The sequence below is a fragment of the Artemia franciscana genome, chromosome 7 (genome assembly GCF_032884065.1).
Source record: "Artemia franciscana chromosome 7, ASM3288406v1, whole genome shotgun sequence".
NCBI classification, from domain to species: Eukaryota; Metazoa; Arthropoda; class Branchiopoda; order Anostraca; family Artemiidae; genus Artemia; species Artemia franciscana.
In genome coordinates, this window is record NC_088869.1 from 57494616 (window position 1) to 57517911 (window position 23296).

Genomic DNA, 23296 nt, shown 5'->3' on the forward strand with positions numbered 1-23296 from the left:
GTCATAATTACAGCGATGACTAAAGCTCACAAAAATGAAGAGAATTAGATAATAGCTGAGGCTTGATTCCAGATACTGAATGATCTATTGATTTTTCCGAATTCTCTACTAATTTAATAAGTTAATCATTTATTTTTCCTTCATCGCCAATCCTGGAAAACAACTAGTCCTACCATAATACACATATATGAAATATATACAGTTTAAATTATAAAAAAAAACTTTAACAGAAGCAGGTTAGTTGGTAACAACAAACCAGTAGGCTTTTAATGGTTTATTGGAGGTTGACAACAACAAAAAATGTCAATACATACAAGTTTCTTTATCTCTCCCTTTCCGTCTCTCCCCCTCTCTCTCTTTCCCTCTTTATACCTCATCTTTCTCCCTTTATGTTTATACCAAGATACCTCAAACTATTTAAATCACTGAAGTTGTTATGAACTCAGGAAAAACAATGGGTCCATCAATGGAGATCGGGGACTAACAGATCTTCTCAAGTCCACACAAAGTGCTAAAGCTGGCTTAGAACCAGACAGCAAGAAGTTTCAGGGACCTCTAGCTGATTGATGGCTCTGTTGAATCCTGGGTCCATCTTGTTAAATACATGATTTTCCACACTTGGCAAAGTTCTTCTATCAACAAGTGTCAACATAATGTGCAAGTAATATCAAGCATATCACCTCTGACTCATTATATACTCATGCCTGCAAATATTATACTACAATGGAGAGGCCACCCATAATAGACAACGTAGCAAGGAAGAGGTTATCAGCCCAAAAAGGCTAAAGCCAGAAGAAGTATCCATCCGTCGGAGTCCAGTACAATGCTATTTCGTTTACAAGATACGCCCAACTCAAGGTCACCCTGAAGTTCCGTTTGACATCATAGTTCTGGTTAGGCAAACTCGTAAAAAGTCTACCCTTATACCGTTATGAGGTCACCCAAGCAGGAATAGGGACGTCCCTATTCCTTTCGGGAATAGGGACGGAGGAAATATCAATAGACTTAATATTAAGCTGCCAGCAAAGTAAGAAAGAAGATAATTTTGTAAGGATACCCAACTGTTGAAGTATATCGATACAGTTCTGCGATGTACTCTGCCTGGCAAGAAGAAGATGAAAAGTAAAGAATGTTTCCAAAAAAATCCTTGGAACTGAGAGAAATCTAACCTCGACTGCAGGCGCTGGTTTTTAAAAGAAGAAAAGAAGTCTTTCCCCTGAACCAGAGAGTAATGAACTTAGAGAAACAGTATTCAAATCTTCACCTATATTTTGCTTTAAGGTATCCGCTGATCTTATCCAACCTTGGGACGTTGGTTCAAGGGCTGGTTTGTGAATGGTTTTCAATCTAATCTTAGAAATACGAAAAGAACCCTAAGATGAACACGTGTAAACTATTGTCACATTTTTAGTACAGAATTGCACAGCCAATTGTCAAAAGTATGGTAACAAACTCAATTTTTTGTGACTTATGCAAAATTTTTTCGGCGAAGGTTTGTGGTAAGTCCTTGATTTTTGGAACTTTGATTTGAAAAAAATCTTTTTCAAGGACAGTTGGAGAAATCCCCGTAAATCTAGGGATGGTGGAAACACTGACTTTATATTCCACCGAAATTTTGTTAATTTCAATCATTTCAATAACTAATGAGCCACTTAGATGGATCTATACTAGTGAGCCCTCTCTTACGAAGAAGCGTTTTTTAAATCTGGTCCTTTAGAAAAAACAAAATAGAAAGGAAAATCTAACCAACATATAAAATAACTGTTCCATTAAATACTATGGAAGTAGAATATAACAACCAATAACCGACACCTCTAAAATAACAAAAAACCAACTCAGGGGCTCAAACCAACTCAGGGATTATCTTTGTTTTACAGCTCTGCTTGTTCTTCTGTCTGGCGATAGACTCCTTGTTTACAAGACACACTTCATTGGTTTTGTCATGATGGGGCAGTTAGGCTTTCTAATGGATATGTATGGGACAGTTAGGCTTTGAGTATTTTATTCGTGTGCTAAACCTCTAAAGTACAATAAATGCCACCAATGAATATGTAGCAGAACTTGCAGAACTGGAGAAGGCAATAGCTCTTTGAGCAATGGTTGATCAAAACACTGAATTCTAGCATTAAAATTACCAAAGCTTTACCACAATGACCTAAAAATTTTTGGAAACAACTAGGTGACTCTTTAATAGGCCAATACTTAGTGCTTTTTACCAGTTTTTTATATGTCTTAGGACTGCGAGGAACATCAATAAATGGGTTCCATCAGTTTTCTTACCTGCCTTATACCCCATTAATAAAAAAGGTGAGAAAAAGAATAGGATCCAGTTTGAATATTCAAGCCGTTGTTTGTACACAAACACGTTTTCTAAGATTGAATGCCAAGTGTTACTGATAATTGCCTAGTTAATTACTTAGTAAAATGCTTCATTCCGAAGCATGATCTTATGCATAAAAACTATATCAGTTTGAAGAATAACAATCACAATATAAATTAGTCACAACAACAATAAAGTAAACATGCAATATTTTTCAATTTTAGCATTAACAGGAAATCCTTACGGTTAATCAAAAATTGTGTATTGGATACCTTTCATTAGCTTTTTAGGAGGTTTCTCGGTGATCTTGTTGAATCACTCCTTTTTTAAACTAGCTATAAAAACGACAAATTTTAGTTTGTTCTTAGCAGAGAAACTCATTAAATTGATTTTTATACCCCCTTTCAGTTCAATTGCCTATTCAGTTCAATTCACTTCAGTTACATCGAATAACAATAAGAAACATTAGCAATAACAATCATTAGAATACTAAACAAAATGTCCCGTCTTTCAAGTTCTTACAGTTGTCACATTAAAACAAATCCTTACGAATGCTTTACCGTCAGTTAATTTACTTTATTCAGGAATTTTACAAACCACAAAAGCCCCCGAACGGCCTTATTTCCTGATAAAACAACAGGGAAAAAAAAGCGTGAACGAAAAGGTTGAATAGCATGTCCAAATAATATCAATAACAATAAACAGAAGAAATAAATAAAAAGAAGAAATAATGAAAATAGATAAAAATAACAATAAAATTAAAAATAAATAAAATAGAAGAAATTGTGTCGTCACACGGCTTTAATTCCTGGTAAAACAAGAAGAAAAGAGAAAACCACACACGTTTGATTTTTATAGCAAACGTGTAAATGTGTATAGCAAACGTGACTACAAAGTAAATACTATAGCCTACAAAGCTTGTTGTGACGTTTACCGACCAGTTGTTGGGTTTACATTCGGCCTCGTTTTCTCACCACTGTCAATGGCTGCATCACTTTCGTAAATAGCTCATTAGCCCAGAGAGAAGCTGTATGCATAAGACTTAAAATATAGGTCTTTCTTTGACTAAAAATGAGTTTCAAAGATTATCATAATTGCGAGGAAACAGGAGGACTTATTTGAGCTGATCCAAAAACGGCACATGTCTTGGCAAGAGTCAATTTATCAAAAGCAATGCCAGTAAAATCTCAGGACTAAATTACAGACCTTGAGCCATTAGTCCTGGCATAAAAAAGGAGAAAATAAATGGAAGTCAAGGGCATAAATAAATAATTTAAAAATTAAACAAAACCACGGTTTTTAATCTCCAAAAAAATCTACACTATTTCGCATATATTCGTATTCCAATGCAATGAAATAACGATCAATAAAATTAAGAAAGCAAATAAAATAATAGCACACAACGGCCCCTTTAGTCTACTCTTCAATCAATCTCCATTTGTCACTAGCCTCCCTTCTTGCTTCTGGTCGAAGTTGGCTCTGGAGGCCATCTAAAACGGTTGCTGTCGCTTCTGTAGCTAAAATAAATGGCTTAACAACAGTGGGCGGGATTTGGCGCAAAACCCCACCCACAGCTCCCGTGATGCCTTTTTGGTCATATTCTCTGTTCGAGTTTGTGACAAAAGCTCTTGCAGTCTCAGTCAAACCCTGTAAGAGGAAAATAACTAGAAATTATTAAACCAGATAAAAGGCTCATTGTGTACTTTAATTGAATAAATCAAACTACCCCATGGAGGGTGTGTTGGAGATAATTATCTCTTAAGATCATCTGGAAGCGTCCCCTGGTCCAGAAAAATTGGGTATAAAACATTAATTTTCAGAATTTTATGACTGTGGATAAAAATAAGTAAAGTGTGACGTCTCCTTTAAAGTATTTGCTGGGAGATGTTTACCGCAGGAAATTAACAAATTATTTGTCAAACGATTATTCGACCAATTTTGATATTAATTATATAAAAAAAAAAACGCGAACACTCCACCACCTTATTCTGGAATGATTTGCCCACTTAAACAAAAAAAAACGAATATTTTAACCCCGTAGCTATATTATATATATATATATATATATATATATATATATATATATATATATATATATATATATATATATATATATATATATATATATATATATATATATATATATATATATGTATATATATATGTATATATATATATATATATATATATATATATATATACACAGTTTTACTTGTAGAAACTCATTCATTGCGTAGTTTAATCAATTTGTGATAGATAATTACAACAAGAACTTCAGGGGAGAAAGGAGATTTGAATCCCACATACATGCAATTGTAAAGACCCATTTTTAGTCGCAAGTCCTTTACAACGGGGTTTAAAGGGGAGTCCCGACCACAGTTATGGGAACAGACTTATAAAAAGAACTGTTGGCAAGAGGACACGACCTCAAGGCTACGAATAATAAACTCTACTGAAAGCATTAAATGTATCTGTCTATCTGCCTATTTGGAATGCCAGATGTGATAAATTTTACCTATAATATCTCAAGTTTCCACGCTATTCACCTAATTTTGGGTTACTTCGAAGTCCTATGTTTTTAAACAAGTCTCTTATTACGTACCTGAATTTGAAGTTTGATTCAAGGGTTAACACTTTTGGCTAGGCTACCTAAGTGGAAGCCCTAATTAACGCCTGCTATTTCAGCATTTTAAGAAAAAAATGACGAAGCCATTTCACCTTAAACTTTGAATTAAGCGGAATTTAGTATTTTTGATTGGATGAGTCACTTGAGAACGGGGTTACAAAAGTCAATGCCGGCATTAATGCTGCGCAAAGCGCAAAATATATAGCTCAACTTTTCGTGTTTAGCTGAAACCTATTTTCCAAAATTTACCTGCTTTCCAAAAACCCAATTAACAGAACATTTTCACCCTAAAATTGCAAAAAATGAATAAATCTACCCAGCGAAGTTTTATTCTGACCCAGAGAATAGATAGTCTGGTTTTTTTTTGCTCCTTATATTTTAACTACTCTTACTATTATTTTTTTACTGCTTTTTTTTACTACTTATTTTTTACTACTGGTTTATTTTTTTTACTACTCATGGTTTATTTTTACTACTCATAGTCAACAAGAAAAAAAAAACTTTTTGACCTGAGACCAAACGATTCTCTCATACAGCTCTTTAAGGAAGGTGACGTAATACCAATTGCTAGAACATGCCCACTGATCTATCTTGCAGTGGATCTTTTTTTTAAGGTAGAGCCGCATTAAAAAAATAAAAATAAATTACCTCTTTGACAGAAATATAAGCAGTTGACATTCCCTCTCTTAGATCTGCAGGATGTTTTGCCCTGTTACTTTTTCTCTTCCCTGATTTGCGTGAGCGGCCCTGTCGAACGGATGGCCCAGGCGACAACACATCAAAGGTCATCTCAGCAGCAGACTAGAATACAATAACCATCAATGGTACGGCATAAAACAATCCAACACCGTTAAAAATGGACATAAGATGCGACCCAGAATAGATACACACAGGTTGTAGCCTAGAACGACCCTCCCAGGGATGTGGGATATTAATAAAGATCTTATTCACTTGTCTACTATTATTTATTTATTTCTAACCCGCCATACAATATAATAGTATACAGAGACAGAGTACACAGAGAAAATGCCAAAAAATGGAATAAGAATAAAAAAGATTAGAGAAATCACATCTATCAGAACAATTAATAAAGAATATCTATAAAACACTGAGCAACTTTTAAATACATACAACAGTAAATATAACTGTATAAAAAGAGGATACCATGGATAAAACTGATGTTGCGATTGTGTTTTGAAACACGATTTGATAGAGCTATTGCTGGGTCGCCTATTTTATGATCGTGAATTAATGCTAAATTTCGAGTCCACGGGGTAAATGAAGTAAATATTTTGCAATTTTGAAATATACTGAATTTCATTTTGAAAAACTTTTCTCTAATTATCTCTCTCTATTTCTCCTTTCTTTATTAGTGCTGCACCGTTTCTTCCTACATTTTTTTTAATTATTTCAAGCAGATAAGTAAATCCGTAAATACCTTGAACAGACCTATAAGTACAACCAAGAATAATAATTGTATAACTAAGTTTCATCTGGATTTTGCTCTACTTAGGATTTTGTTCAAAGGGGAGGGGAGGATTTTCCAAATAATTCACTTATTTTTGGCACTTTTTTGGAATTTTACCCACAGCCACATCCCCCCCCCCCACATAAAAAAAGAAAACACTATATAACTCGCTACATTGTTTGTTGCCTAGCTACCTTGAAAACTGATTAACTTAATTTCTTCAATCTTTACTTGTCATCAACATGTTTTTTTTTTTTTTTTTTTCGAACGTTTCTTCAGTTTGACAACTGAATGAAAAGTCAAGAGAATGATGCGAATATTATCAATAAGTAAAAGTTCCCTGCTGTTACTAATTAGATTAATTGGCAGTAGAGTTAATTTGCGATCAAGTCATTCTAAGACTGTTATCCATTTAATAGAAACCAAACTAAATCTACGTTGCATGGGCAACGTGAAGTGTTGCGGCAACGTTTTTTCGGCTTCGCCGAGTAAAGTGTTAAGAGAGCAACACTTTGGTTTTGTTCCCTCGCTTCGATTAAACGCTGAAGTTGCTAATCTGTAAGGATCTTAAAATAAATACTACGTGCACCAACTCGCAAAGTTGCAAACCCCTCATCGATGTGGATGATTGTACCCTAACAGCCGATTACTACTTACAAGTCCCCTACATGTCTTACTGCTGGAACAAAATTGGTCTGACCATCAAATACACTGGGAACAAATAATAGGTAAACCAACTAGCAAAAGTTGCGAACCCCTCATTGCCAAAGATGATTATGAACTAACAGCCGACTGTTGCTTAAAACTCCACTATATATCTCACAATTGATATCGGCCTATTTTTGGTTTCAGTGTGTACCTTACTACTGAAGTTGTAAACCCCTTAAACTTTCAAACTGGTATATCTCATGAAGAAATTTTTCTACCAAAAAGTGGATGACATATACTTAGATCAGCTCATCAAAAGCTATCGACTGCCGTCGCAAAAAAGAATCTATCGGTCTTAGTTCAAAAGTTGACTTTTTTGCCGTAGGCTAAGTTTCTAAAGCAATGAGAGAACTTTTAAGCACATCTGATACCATTTCTGTATCGGCCTATTTTTGGTTTCAGTGTGTATCTTACTACTGAAGTTGTCAACCCCTTTCAACTTTCAAACTGGTATATTTCATGAAGGAATTTTTCCACCAAATAATGGATGACATATACTTTGATCAGCTCATAAAGAGGTATTGACTGCATGCGGAAAAAATTATCTGTCTTAGTTCAAAAGTTGACTTTTTTGCCGTAGGCCAAGTTTCTAACGTCATCACTTAGAAAGGAGCAAAGGATAAACTCTAATTTCTTTAGCAATGAGAGAACTTTTAAAGTTAAAGAGGCAGACCTGATACCATTTTTCTACCGCAATCCCAAGTGCGAAAAACTGAATGATAAACTCAGCTGAAATCACGAACAGAAATGGGTAGAAACAGTAGATGGCAGCATTTTCGATCCCCACTTTTTTGATTCTGTAAATTTTTCTATTTATCACTCAAAGAAGATATATTGGCTGTGGGGCTGGGAAACTGCCGCATATATTTAACACTTATAGATTTTAGTCCATCTTCAATTTGAAACTGGTGCCTGCCTGCTAGAACGGAGCTTTCCACTCGAAAGCAGAAATATGGTTCGATGAAACGAAAGCTTGACTGCATAACTTCAGATAGTTTTCTCTGATATGGCTATAAAACTCCAAGTCACTTCACACACTATAAGCTCTGGCTCAAGGACAAGCAAAAACCATCTTTTTTGGCCCCAGGCAAGAGTTCTGCTTTCCAAAATGCAAGGTCATATTCATCAATCCGGCCTAAGGTCTACAGTTTCCGTAAAAACCGCAGAGGTTAGACCCTTACCACTTTCTAAAAATAAGCTGAAATCGGGGTGCTAGGATAGGAAAAAAAAAACACGACAAAACCAAATTGTTGCTCTCGCAACACAATGAACGTTATTATTCAAACGAAGAAGTTGGGGGTTTAAAAGATCCCCCCACCTCTCATGTCTACACATGACTGAAATATAATCTCGTTTTTATCTCAGTGATGCACTCTGAAAGTTTAAGCTATGCAGCAAACTCAAACTTTACCTTAAGAGGGGACTTCACCCTCCCTGATGGAAGAGGGTGAAAATCACCTTTTGCGCCTTTCTTGGGCTTCCTTAAAAAGGCTTAAAATTTGAAGCATATAAACTTGTTTTGAGTGAAAGTTGACTATAAGAGTTAAAATAAGCGTGGAAAAAAGGACAGTTTTTAGACTAGTTTTTGTTTGTTTGTTAATTTCTAGAGAATATTAGACTGGAGTTACGTTTAATATGCTCAAACTGCATGTAATAGCTTGATGTAACGACACAGGCGTAGGCCATCTTCTAAGTATGGCCACCCCCTCTCAGACACGTGGGCAAAGTCCCACGTGTCCAAGAGAGGCCTTTTAGAAAGTAGGTATGTATTATTATAAATTATTTATATATACCACTCTGTATAGTACATTCCCCACTGCCCACGTGTCTGAGAGAGGCCTTTTAGAAAGTAGGTATGTATTATTATAAATTATTTATATATACCACTCTGTATAGTACATTCCCCACTCTTTTATTAAAATAATAAAAGGGCGGTAAATATTTTTTCCCCAATCATTTTTTACCTGATTTACGCAACTATTTGTTCACATTTTAGAGTAGACCCCATAGCGTCTAACTTGAAAAAAACAAAAACAAAAAAAAAACAACGAAACAATTTAATGAGATACTTTGTGATGATTCTGTTAGCATAAAACTGAAATTTTTGAGAAAATTCACATTTATTAATTACCGTAGCTTTTTTTAGCCTTCTGGAAATATCTAGCAACTCAATCTTTTTCATATAAAAATGTAGAACAATCCCATTTTTCACATCTTATCATTAAAATTAATTTGTAAGTAAGGATAATATTCATCATTTCCCAAGAACCACAGCTAAAGTATTTTTTTTTTCATGATACATATAAAAAGAAAGTGTTTACAACCACGAAAGGAACAAACCTACCATAGTTAGACACGATCCACGAAAATATCTGTTGGTACTTTTGTACCAATTCTTTACTTACCAAAAAGAACTTTAGATTCTTGGAGTAAACCACCGACATTAAGAGCCTTTTGGAAAACCAGTGTTATGGAAAATATTCAAGTTTTATAAAAAATTTCGGATAATTTCTGAAGAAAAATTTCAAAACTGTAGTAATGTCTCGATATAAGAATGTACCAGTTACCGAACTGCTATCTTCTCACCAGGACTATCGTATGAACATACCACCTACGACACAGGCAACTAGGCTCTACACTTGACTTTTTTTAGGGGGGAGGGGTCCAAGTAATCAAAAACCATTAGGGAAGGGACAATAACAAATATTTGACCATTGAATGAGAGGTGCCCGTAAATTCGAGAAAATTTTATAATTTCAGGAGAGGAGGGCAGGCCTCAGATATCCTTCGACCCCGCATACATCCCTTTTGCTGCAAGGACGGATTTTCTTTGCGGAACACAATAATTTCAGCAGTTTAACACCTTCTAGCCTTCTGGTACCCCGGCAGGGTGCCAGAAGGTGGTTTCCAAAAGACATCTATGTTAGATAAAATTAAATCTTATGAATTTTCAGAATCAGTGTCTGGATTCGTCTATGCAATGAATATTTCTTGAATCTTAAGAGACTACACGTGTAACAATCTTTACCTACAGTCGAGACCAAGTTTTTATCTGCAAATTTTTATCTTATCTATTTAGTAAAAATAAAATAAAAAAGATTGCATAACCTTTTTCTTCATTTCCAATTGTTACCAACTATGACTAATTTTTGGCGAGGAATACTCCTAGTTTCATCATTAGGCATCAGATCGACTAAAGGGAATGAAATAAAAAACGGAACACCGTACCTGAATTACATGGACAAAGCGGGAGGTCAGCTCCAAAACAGCCAAGACAGCAGAAGTACCAAAGGCAGATGCACCTCGCTGAATTCCCCTCACGAGCCGACCGTCTTTTCTATACTGTTCTAGTGGCATCATAAAGAGGTCTCTGAAACCTTGTCCAAGCTGAACAATTGAGTGCATTGGTCCAACTCCACCAAGAATAGCAGGCAATTGCCATTTCTTTATATCCTGTAGCCATTCATTTAAAGCATAAATCACCACTCGATCGGGCCCCAAAAGCCTGTATTAAAGGTCAACTGTTAATTTTGGGTGCACAACCCAGACTTTTAAAATTGTTTTTACGCTATGGAATTAAAAAGTTCTTCTAATTTGGAGAAGAGGACTAGATATTGACTACCCTTACCGATAACCCTAACCTTATTGACTGTGAGTACTTAAACAAGTATAAAGAAGAGAAGAAAAGAAAAACTGAAAAAAACTCACTATACTACCACAATTAAAAGAGTAGCATCGACACATTTTGTCGATAATCCCAACAGTACATTCAGAAGTTCTCAAAAGAGGGTAAACACTCGCAATTTTTGTCCAGTGGTGGTAAGGGTTGGAAAAGGGTTTTTTCTTCGCCAAAAAATGTCAAATATTTTTGTCTTCTAGAGGGAGAGGAGAGGGACCTCTAACCAGCCCTACTTTCTTCCTTGAGTCAAAGCTAACAAAGCGTTAATAGAAAACCGAAAGATTTGCCATTTTTCTAGGTAATTTCCAATCCTTATTATCTTTATTGCGTCCTAAGAAATTCGGGAGAGATCACAGCTGAACTTGGTTGGTAAATTTCAGAGACTTATATTATTAAAGTGGTTTGGACGTTCTAATCCAAATTACTTGATTTTAGAGCGCATTAAAATGTTAAAAAGATTAAAAAGATGAAACGATTAATCAGGATGAAGAGTTGACGTTTGGCAACGAGAAAATTACCCCGGGGAAGTTTCACTAACCCAGGTAGTATCATATTGAAAGGCTGGTGCATGCTGTGATGACATGAAAAGAAAAATAGCCAAGGCGCATTGTGTTTTCTCCACAGTAGAAAAGGGCTTGGAAGAGTTAGAAAACGATTCTTAGAACAAAACTTAGGGTACTAGAAACCACTGTAATGACAACGATCAAGCATAGCTCAACGTGGAAAGGTAGACGTGTTCCAGAAGAATTGTCAAACCTGGTATTAGAAAGTGGTTCAACTCCACTGTCTAGGGCTACAATCAATATAAGATTAAGATGGTTAGGTCACAGTTTACACATGAAAAACGGTGGGTTGCGAAACATATTGGAATTTTTACCCAGCTGGTACCAAACGTATGACATGCCAAAAAGCACAAATTCCTCAAATGGGATGTATTGAGGTAGAATTTCTCGCTCTTTTCGCTAAAGTCCTTAAAGTTCTTTAAAAATACTTCTCATTCAAATTTAAGGGCCCTTGTGTTTGAGCTGTCTTTCTTCAAAGATTGTGACAAAAAGTTAAACTTTAGCGTAAAGGGCGAGGATTGAGGAAGAGGTAGCCTTCTTCATATACAGAATAATTTCTGTTCATTTTAATTTTTGATATTACTCCTTACTTTCAGTTGAGAAAAACTTTTTATTTTTTAAGTTTAATTTGCAATCGTTTTTGAATCATACCTTTTCTCCGTGTAAAATTTTCTCTTGAAAACTCCCCCAGAAACTTTCCTCCACAAGGAAAGTTCTTCCAGTGGAAAATCCCCTCTCCAAAACTATTTCCGTATATTTCCCAATAAAAAGTACGACGTGGGAACAATAAATAAGTTACGTAACTTACAGCGCTTTCCCCAGGGACTTTGAGCAGATACTGTCAACTCCAAAGCCATAGGTATTGGAACTTTCAACTATGCTGAATAAAATGGCTATCTCAAACTTTCGATCGAACTTCTTTGGGGTAAAAGAGGGGCCTAAGATGTGGCCCAATCTTATTGGTAACTTAAAAAGGGCACTAGAACTTTCGATTTCCTTTCGAATGAGCCTCCCCGAAGTTTTGTGCTGAAGCTGATGGTTAGCTTTTCGTTAATATTTCTGGAATTTTTGGGGGCGTTTCCCGCTTTTTTGAATGATGGGTAACATTACACTTAATGAAATTTATATATTTGGAATCAGTGCAAAAGAATAGTACTTTTGATGGATCTAATGTTATCAAAACTCCTTTTTTGAGGGTTTCTGTTACTAATGGAACGAGACACTCCTTACTTACAGTTCGTTAACACGAACTGTTTGACTGTGCCTAGAAGATTGCTTTTGGATTCTTGCTTCCCACCCTCCTCTATAATTATTCACTTATAAGGAAATGAAAGGTTTTGAATAAGGTGATCCAAGGGCCCTAGTAAAGTCTCCCTCAGGGAACGGATGAGCTTTGGCGACAGTATTCTGAAAACAGGTTAAAGCTTCATTTCATCAATAATGATGCAAACTTGACCAAGAGGGACAAAAGCCCATCTAGACATTTGTAAACTTTGACCTCTTCGTCATTTTTCACTACCGCAGAACGGAGTAATTTGAACAAAAGCAGTCACGACTAGAACTAGGTAAAGGGTGACATCCCAGTCCTCTGGGATGTCACGGCAGGAAATGTGTGCTCATACATGAGTTTGGTCATCTGATCCATCATGAGCTTGACTTTTCTTTACCCTTTTATTTTAGAAACATTAATGTGTTCCTCCCAATAAATAGCTTTTTTCAACTGCAAATCATACGCCATAAGAGCTCAAACTACTCTAAATTGCTGTTCAAAGTTGCCCATCAAAGTTTTTTTGGTGCTTAAAGTTAAACGCCCCCCGCGGTAACTTTAAACACCATTTTAGGATTGGTATAGATCTCATGAAATAAACATCAGCAGTTTGACACACTTGCCACTCGACACAGAATAACGTATTCCTCAAACGACAAAAATGGTGTCTACTAAAATATTAGATTTTGTACGGTTTTTAGTTCAAGTGCAATTTGCATCTGTAAATATATGTTATATACATTTGCTTGTATGTGTTTATTATTTTTGTATATTTAAGTAGGGAGACTGGCCACTACTGGCCCTATTCCAATTTGATTTTACCGACACCCTGGTGCAGAACACCTACATTATGCTTCGCCAAAAAACTGTCGCAAAACTAGAATTGCTTCTATTTATGGATCACCATTTTAGATGGAACGCAACGTCATTCACAATTATGAGGATTGCAAAAAGAGTAAGCACCGCTAAACAAGGAGATAAAGAAAATATTAGCAGCACCGAATGGAACAGGACTCGTTGCCACTGTTTTTTCTTTGTTGCAAGAAATGATGAAGAGCTTGGCACCAGAATGACTACAAGAACAAACTAAATGTCTCAACAATCGTGAAACAAGAGCTAAGAGCTCATATGGCACTTGTGACGAGGCGAGAAGAGCTAAGAGCCAAGAGATCATATGGTATGAGCTCTAACAAAATTCTATGAATCAATAGATTGATTTAAAAAGGAAAATAAGAGGCTTAATGCCGGTCAAGATTTAAAATAAGAGCTCTGAGTCACAAAGTCCTTCTAAATATCAAAATTCATTAAGATTCGATCACCCACTCGTAAGTTACAAATACCTAATTTTTTCTAATTTTTCCTCTCCCTTTAGCCCCCCAGATGGTCGAATCTGGGAAAACGACTTTATCAAGTCAAATTGTGCAGCTCCCTGACACGCCTACCAATTTTCATCGCCCTAACACGTCCAGAAGCACCGAACTCGCCAAATCACTGAACCCCTCCCCCCAACTCCCCCAAAGAGAGCGAATCCAGTACGATTCTGTCAATCACGTATCAAGGACATTTGTTTATTCTATCCACCAAGCTTCATCCCGATTCCTACACTCCAAGTGTTTTTCCAAGATTTCCCCTCCAAATCCCCACAATGTCAAAAGATCTGGTCGGGATTTGAAATAAGAGCTCTGAGACATGAATTCCTTCTAAAAATCAAATTTCATTACGATCCGATCATCTATTGGTAAGATATAAATACTCCAATTTTCATGTTTTCCCAGAATTCCGGTTCCCCCCTCCAACTCCCCCAAATGTCACAGGATCTGGTCGGAATTTGAAATTAGAACTTTAAAGCACAAGATCCTTCTAAATATCAAATTTCATTAAGATCTGGTCACCCTTTCGTAAGTTACAAATACCTCAATTTTCAAAATTAGCCCCCTCTCCAAATCCACCAAAGAGAGCAGATCCGGTCCAGTTATGTCAGTCAGGTATCTTAGACAGGTTTCTATTCTTCCCATCCAGTTTCATCCTGATCTCACCGCTTTAAGTATTTTCTAAGATTTCTGGTCCCCTCAACTGCCCCCCCCCCAATTACGCTTGATCCGGTTGAGATTTAAAATAAGATATCGGAGTTACGAGGTCCTTCTAAATATGAAGTTTCATGAAGATCCGATCACTCCTTCGTAAGTTAAAAATACGTCATTTTTCTTATTTTTCAGAATTACCCCCCCCCCGCAATTGAGCGGATCCGTTCCAATTATGTAAATCACGTATGCAAGACTTCTGCTTATTTTTCCAACCAAGTTTCATCCCAATCCCTCCGATCTAAGCGTTTCCCATCATTTTAGGTTTCCCCACCCCAAACTTCCCCCAATGTCACCAGATCCGGTCAGGATTTAAAATAAGAGCTTTGAGACACGATATCCTTCTAAAAATCAAATTTCATGGAGATCCAATCACCCGTTCGTAAGTTAAAAATACCTCATTTTTTCTAATTTTTCAGAATTAACCCCCCCCCCCCAACTACCCCAAAGAGAGCGGATCCGTTCTGGTTATGTCAATCATTTATCTAGGACTCGTGTTTTTTTCCACCAAGTTTCATCCCGATCCCTCCACTCTAAGTGTTTTCCAATTTTTAGGTTTCTCCCTCCCTACTCCCCCCTCCCCAATGTCACCAGATCCGGTCGGGTTCAAAATAAGAGCTCTGAGCCACGATATCCTTCTATATATCAAATTTCATTGAGATCCGATCACCCGTTCGTAAGTTAAAAATACCTCATTTTTTTTATTTTTCAGAAATACCCCCCCCCCCCCAACTACCCAAAAGAGAGCGGATCCGTTCCGTTTATGTCAATCATCTATCTAGGACTTGTGTTTATTTTTCCCACCATGTTTCATCCCGATCCCTCCACTCTAAGTGTTTTCCAAGTTTTAGGTTTCCCCCTCCCAACTCCCCGCCCCCATCACCAGATCCGGTCGGGATTTAAAATAAGAGCTCTAAGACACGATACCCTTCTAAACATCAAATTTCATTGAGATCCGATCACCCGTTCGTAAGTTGAAAATACCTCATTTTTCTAATTTTTAAGAATTACTCCCCCCCCCCACAACTACCCCAAAGAGAACAAATCAGTTCCGATTATGTCAATCATGTATCTGGGACTTGCGCTTATTTTTCCCATCAAGTTTCATCCCGATCCCACCACTCTAAGTGTTTTCCAACATTTTAGGTTTTCCCCCCTCCAACTCCCCCCAATGTCATCAGACCCAGTCGGGATTTAAAATAAGACCTCTGAGACACAATATCATTCCAAACATCAAATTTCATTAAGATCCAATCACCCGCTCATATGTTAAAAATACTTCATTTTTTCTATTTCTTCCGAATTAACCGGCCCCCACTCCCCCCCCCCCCCAGATGGTCAAATCGGGAAAACGACTATTTCTAATTTAATCTGGTCCGGTCCCTGATAAGCTTGCCAAATGTCATCGTCCTAGCTTACCTGAAAGTGCCTAAAGTAGCAAAACCGGGACTTTAGGTTTTCCCCCTCCAACTCCCCCCAATGTCATCAGATCCGGTCGGGATTTAAAATAAGAGCTCTGAGACACAATATCATTCCAAACATCAAATTTCATTAAGATCCAATCACCCGCTGATAAGTTAAAAATACTTCATTTTTTCTATTTTTTTGCGAATTAACCGGGCCCCTACTCCCCCCCAGATGGTCAAATCGGGAAAACGACTATTTCTAATTTAATCTGGTCCGGTCCCTGATACGCTTGCCAAATTTCATCGTCCTAGCTTACCTGGAAGTGCCTAAAGTAGCAAAACCGGGACCGACAGACAGACAGACAGACAGACCGACAGAATTGGCGACTGCTATATGTCACTTGGTTAATACCAAGTGCCATAAAAAAAATATTTAGCAGCAACGTCGTGACAAAACTAAAAAACACTTGACAAAATTATGTACTATACACAAAAATCAAGCCATTTTGTTTGACTTAAAACACCTCCAAGGGATTTGTTCATCTTTTAAAATTACAAAAGTACAAAACTATGGAATTATAGAATGCATCAAAATGATGGAGATCACAGAATCTTCCCTTGATTTTGGATATACCATGAAGTTGAATGTTAAAGGAAGAATTTTTAAATCAGCAGCAGAGGTTCCATAGGTAAGCTCAGACACTCTGAACTCCCCTCCACCCCTTAAACTATGAAACCTTTGGTAGTCCTTGGGGAACATTACTATTGACAATTTTCTTAAGTTCAATAAAAGTCTAGCTGACTTTTTTCCCGTCCTGTTTTTACATTTATGGTGACCACTCTACTAAAGGAGTCAGTCAGATTTCACATATTTCGCAGTTTAACTATGAGTTTTTTCATTACCATCTTTGCAGGCCGAAAGACCATATAATTTCTTTGTTTATTGCCAATATGTTATTATCTTTTCTTCGAGAACTAACAGATTAAAACTATGTAAACACTCTTTTAAAAAAGACTTGTTACATCTACAAATAAGGATAAGCCTCGGTAGGTTCACTACATTCTGCTTGTATTTATAATGACTATTTTATTATAGTTTTATTATTAAAGAAGCCAATGAGGTTTCCTATATTTCATACTTCTACTATGAGCTCTGTCATAACCATATTTGCAGGCCAGGAGACCGTTTTACCAGCGAGTTTGAACTTATTATAAAAGTTAATTTCTTTGTTTTTCGCTAAGGCTTTACTGTCTTATTTTCCCGAGATACTAACCAATTGGAACTTTATGCAAACGTATCTCGATTAAGTTTGCTGTACGAAAAATACGATTTGATCCAATTTTCTAATGTTTTACTAGAACAACGGTTAAGACGTGGGGCCAAATTTAACAGTTGACGTAAGAGTGGCAGCCAATAACCGTGGTTTTCGTTCATGGGCCAGACGTTAAGTGAGACAACGATAAACGGGGATGGGAAAAGGTTATAAGAAGGACTTAGAGGAAACTTGAATTTCATAGGAAGAAGTAAAACAAACAGAGTAATGCGGAGAAGGAGCAGGCGAAGCCGTGTTGGCCTAAGGTGGCTTAATGCTCCAATAAGCTTTAGTAACAGCAACAGAGGTTTTTTCTTAGTTATCAGCACTTGTAAAATCCGTATTAGAATAGCCATATCAGAATTAGGTATAATCTAGCTTGTTAAACTTTATTTGTGCTCCATTCTGACTTGACTTCAATTCTGACCCTTTAAGGGTAGCAAGTTCAGATAAGATGCCACCAAGAGGGCTTTTGCTAAATCCTAGACAACAGTTTTACCAGTCTGATTAAAGAAAACATGGAGGGGAATATCTCCACCTTGCTTAGTCCCTCTTTTTTCCAAAGACTAGCCGGTCAGAGTTTCTTGTACCACCGTAGACATAATAATACAAAAGATAGAACATTACCCGTGGCGACAATTTAGTCGTTTTAATTTGATTTCTGCTCCATTAAGGGTAGCAAGCCCAGACAAGATGCCAGCAAGAGGTCCTCTGCTGAATTCCAGACGCTTTCCTTCGTAGTCAATCCTTATACTAACTTCATTAGCAAATGAGAAACTCCTTAAATACAAGAACTTTATTAGATATAAGTATCAAAGAGGCAATTTCGCAAAAAGCGGGGTGGAAGGAGTCTCAAGCTACGGCCTTACATAAACCCTCTTTTCTTATTATTTTTCATTCACAAGTTTAATTTTTTCCAATTAAGAAAATTCTCTTTTTTAAATTTAAAGTTCTTTTAAATTAAAACCTAGCATATTTATAATTAAAAAACTAAAAAATTATTAATTATTTTTTTAGACAGGAAAAACAAGCTAGTAGAGTATGTCAATATTGATAGAAACCCTTCCTTTGTCCCCTTCTTCAGGATAATTTTGTAGCTTCTAACAAAAACAAATAAACCCACTTTATACTCCAAACTAGATGGTGATTACTTAACTTGTAATTTCGAGTTTTCTCTATTAAAATACATAATTTTTGTGGGTCGAAAATATAGAAAAATGTTACTCCAAGAATTCGTAGTTATTTGCTAGAAGACTAAATAGCTACTTCACCTTAGACCTTAGGTCCTCCTCTGCTACCAGGGGCACTCAGGAAGACCCACCAGTCATACCTCATATCAGCTGCTGCCCGGACACCTTCCCACTGGGGTTTCACTATCGTGTTGATGTGAATCAGGTCCTTCCGGTCCCCTCTTACCACTACTCCAGTGCTGTAACTGGTGAGTCTATTTTCTACCAGACAAATAGCATTCCCTAGCAGCATCAAACACAAACGTGGTTAATAGCTACTTGGTGAGTTTGACAGCAGTTGGTGAGTTAATACTTATAGCATAAACTCCTTGCAACACGCTAGTAACATCCGGCTACACGATATGTTAATGTTTGTGGCTCTAGTAACAAGGTCAGCAACACGTTAGGAACATCTATCAAAAAGGTGAATGAATACTTATGGCACAAACTGTTGAACATCTAGTAACGACCCAATTTTTTCCGTCGCCATGAAACAACACAACATAACAACAATTTCTAATTTTGTTCAGCTTGAGAGATAGACCCTAAGTCGTATATTAGCTTAGGTTTATACACATTTTTTTTTCAAAAATGTCTTCGTTGCCACTGTCAAGTTTTGTCCATATATACAAATACTTACAATAAATTAGAAGATAACAGGAAAGTTCAAAAATTTGTTTATATGCATTTTTTGTTATGATTTTTACGAGTCATAAAATCTTTTTAGGAGGGGGATCACACCCCTAACCCACCTCCTGAGTGTTCCCCTGAGATTTCATTTAAGTCAAGAATTTCAGGAACAAAATAAATTGAATTTGTGCTTCAAACGTGAAGGTGATTGCTCTGTTTCAGCAAACGACACGTATTTATTATCCACGTATTATCGTACGGATTGACACGTATTATCGACACGTATTGGAAAGATTAAAGCAGATATTCAATATTAATGAGAACGTGTTTCCTCTAAACCGCAGAAGCGTATTCAACGGATTTAAAAAAGAGTCAATATTTCTAAGCAAGACAAGTTAGTTCCCGTTAAAGCAAGAACAAACCGATATGGTAATTCTTTCGTCCCGGTTTTCGTCAAAATGTATAATAAGAGTTAATACTTATAGTTTGATTTATATTTACAAGTGTAGTTTGATTTTGTATATGTTGTAAAGAAACACAAATCAGCGATAGCGGTCAAGTTTTTGCTATTAAACCTGTCTACTACTACTACTACTAAACCACATATGCGTGATTTGTCTTTGATCTTAGCACTATCCCACTCCCAACGAAATCATTACGGACATCTAGAAATTTTACGTTTGGCTATTATGTCTAAAAAGACACCTGAACACTGGAAATTGGTGCAGAAAAATAATCATTGTGAAGCAACATATCTGATCATCTCATGCCTATTTTCTTTTAATACAATATTTTCTATTTTATTCAAGAAAACACAGGAACTTACTTGAAAAACATTTTATTAGAGCCTTGAAGTTCTGGCACAGAATTAATTGAGCTGCTAGAATCGGACCTATTCCGCGGGTAAACGGTTGCTTCCTCCTCATATGGTTCTGTTTCACAATTCTCTCTACAGTTATTCATACCACTAAAGAAGTCGGCCAAAAAGAAGAGGGCATCTTGATCAATATGAAGACGAAGAGGTAATATAGACGCTTTAAGGCAGTGTTCAACACTTGAGAGGCCAACTTCTGGCCGTACTTGAAGCAATTTAACACACAGCTAAAATAGAACAATGATTGAAGTCAGAAAATCATGATTATATTTAAAGCGGAAGTGGTTACTGCAACAGTTGTAACTTAGTAAGAGTAAACAACGGCCTATTGTAGCTGAAAAATAAAAACAGTCTTTTATAAGAACTGTCTAGTGAAAAATATTTCCCAGCTGACATTAATGAAAAACAACGAAAATTATATTTTTCCATGGCTAGCTCTGATGTTTCAACATTTTTCTTGACCAGAGGTAATTGTATTGAGCCAGTGGTCGTGAGATATTGGAAGGGGGTTCATTTGAACCGAAATTTAAACAACTAGGCTTATTTTTAGGCAACGAAATAAATTGCGCAACAACGAAGTTCGGTTTTCTGCCATTTCGTGCTGCAAAATATTAACTTCTGCCAAAACTCAGCCCAAAAAATAAAGAATAAAATTCTGAGATCCAATCAGTTTATTGCGGTCTAAAACCCTTAGCTGAAGTTTTGCAATCCCCTCTTGAAAGTCAAGAAAAATTGCGTTTCGAATTCTCCATTTTTCCTTATTTTTGATTATATGAGGTAACCAATCCGAACAATACTACTTCATTTTTACTGTCTTGGTGCCTCCATCGGGTATTTAGCAGAAACACTGGAGCCAAGGCCGTATCTAGGACTTTGTTCGTTTTTTTCGGGGGGGGGGGCAATTAAAGCCAATGAAAAACAGAAGAAAAAATTATACATATATTTCGGCTGAGACCTCCGCTCATCCGTCCCAAAAGCAGAATGTTAAAAAAAAGAAGGAAAAGCAGATAAAAGTCCAAAGGACCATATAAAAACCAAACCTTAAAATATACACTAAAACTAAAAAAAGACCCTTTCAAAGTAACGATGAAAGGGTAAGTCAGAGAAACGAAGACAATAACAGCCAGTGAAAAACAGAAGGAGAAGTTATGAAAATATGTCGGTTGAGACCTCCGCTCAACCGTAGTCAGTGCAGAATAATAGTAATAATAATATTAATAATAAAAAATGCAAATGAAAGTCCAAAGAAAAATATAAAAACAAAACTTCAAAATATACACTAAACTAAAATAAAAACCCTTTCGAAGTAACGATGAAAGGGTAACTCAGAGAAACAAGGACAATAACAGCCAGTGAAAAACAGAAAAAAGTTATGCAAATATTAAGGTTGAGACCTCTGCCCTGGTCGGGATTTAAAATAAGGGTTTTAAAGCACAAGATCCTTCTAAATATCAAATCTCATTAAAATCTGATCACCCATTCGTAAGTTACAGATACCTCATTTTTTCTAATTTTTCCGAATTACTCCCCCCCCCCAACTCCACCAAAGAGAGCGGATCCGTTACGGTTATGTTAATCCCTTATATTAGACTTGTGTTTATTCTTCCCACCAAGTTTCAGCCTGATCTCTCCGCTTTAAGCGTTTTCCAGGATTTCCGGTCCCCCCTCCAATGACACTGGATCCGGTTGGGACTTAAAATAAGAGATTTGAGTTACGAGGTCTTTCTAAATATGAAATTTCATTAAGATCCGATCACTTCTTCGCAAGTTAAAAATACCTCATTTTTTCTATTTTTTATGTTTACCCCCCCAACTCCCCCAGAGAGAGCGAATCCGTTCTGGTTATGTAAATCACGTATCTCGGACTTGTGTTTATTTTACCCACCAAGTTTCATCTCGATCCCTCCACTCTAAGCGTTTTCCAAGATTTTAGTCTCCCTCTCAACTCCCCCCAATGTCGCCGGATCCGGCCAGGATTTAAAGTAAGAGCTCTGAGACATGATATTCTTCCAAAATTCGTAAGTTAAAAATACCTTTTTTTCTAATTTTCCAGAATTAACCCTTCCCCCCCCCCCCAACTCCCCCAAAGAGAGCGAATCCGTTCCGGTTATGTCAATCACGCATCTAGGATTCGTGATTATTTTTTCCACCAAGTTTTATACCGATCCCTCCACTCTAAGCGTTTTTCAAGATTTTAGGTCCCCCCCAATATCACCGGATCCGGTCGGAATTTAAAATAAGAGCTCTGAGACACGATATTCTTCGAAACATCAAATTTCATTAAGATCCGATCACCTGTTAGTAAGTTAAAAATACCCCCTTTTTTCTATTTTTTCCGATTTAACCGTCAAAATAGAGGTTTGGTTACCCTCAAAGGTTACTCTTTCATCGTTATTTCGAAAGAGTCTTTGAGGTCTCAACAGAAATATTTGCATAGATTTTTTCTATGTTTTTCACTGGCTGTTATTGTCCTCGTTTCTCTCTCAGAAATTATTTACTTTCTGGGAAATTAGAAAATTTGGGCCTCAAGCACATTTTAGTAATCAGCCTTCCTCTCCCCCACAAATAAAACAACCTCTTAATGGTCATCCCAGTATAACATAACAACTGTAAGTAGCTTTAACATTAAGAGCAAGTTTGAGAAGGACGTTTAAACATAACACCTGTACAAAATCACCTTTTCTGTCCATTTTGTCTTCCAACCATGAAAAAAGTGCTACCTTTTGCTATGTATGCTAGCCTGAAGCTACTGTTTGTAGGAGGTGAGAGTCACTACTCAGAAATACAGCATTACCTTGCAAAAGCTTTCTAGGAAATTAGGTGGATATTCCCACCAACCAAAGGCCTGAACTGTTACCTGAGCGTGGCAAGAGCCTTTGGCCCATGAATTGTTCCTCTATTTGGCAAAGATCCAGAAAGACCAGCTATTTGGCTCGTTTATACTTTTCTGATAAGTAATACTAATCTGATATCGAGCCTACAAAAATCACAAAAATGAAATAAAAACAAAGTGTTCCGTATTCCATTTTATGAAACCTAAAATGATCAGAAACTATAAACTTAGAAGGAGAAAACTAGCCCTCACTGCCAACAAAGAATAACAAAAATAATTAAGAAATTATCCTATAAACT

The 23296-nt window shown here is 36.6% G+C and overlaps 1 protein-coding gene across 1 annotated transcript in view; it reads right to left on the minus strand.

Moving 5' to 3' along the window:
* Window positions 1-3600: 3600 nt before the first annotated feature.
* Window positions 3601-23296, minus strand: part of LOC136029521 (autophagy-related protein 2 homolog A-like) — a 129332-nt gene continuing 109636 nt past the window's right edge. The window contains exons 16-20 of the mRNA XM_065707973.1: window positions 20117-20391; window positions 18059-18211; window positions 10351-10627; window positions 5595-5747; window positions 3601-3967 (exon numbers count right to left, since the gene is read on the minus strand). Of these exons, the coding sequence (XP_065564045.1) occupies window positions 3737-3967; window positions 5595-5747; window positions 10351-10627; window positions 18059-18211; window positions 20117-20391 (1089 nt within the window). The 3' untranslated portion in view covers window positions 3601-3736. The remainder of the gene's footprint in view (window positions 3968-5594; window positions 5748-10350; window positions 10628-18058; window positions 18212-20116; window positions 20392-23296) is intronic.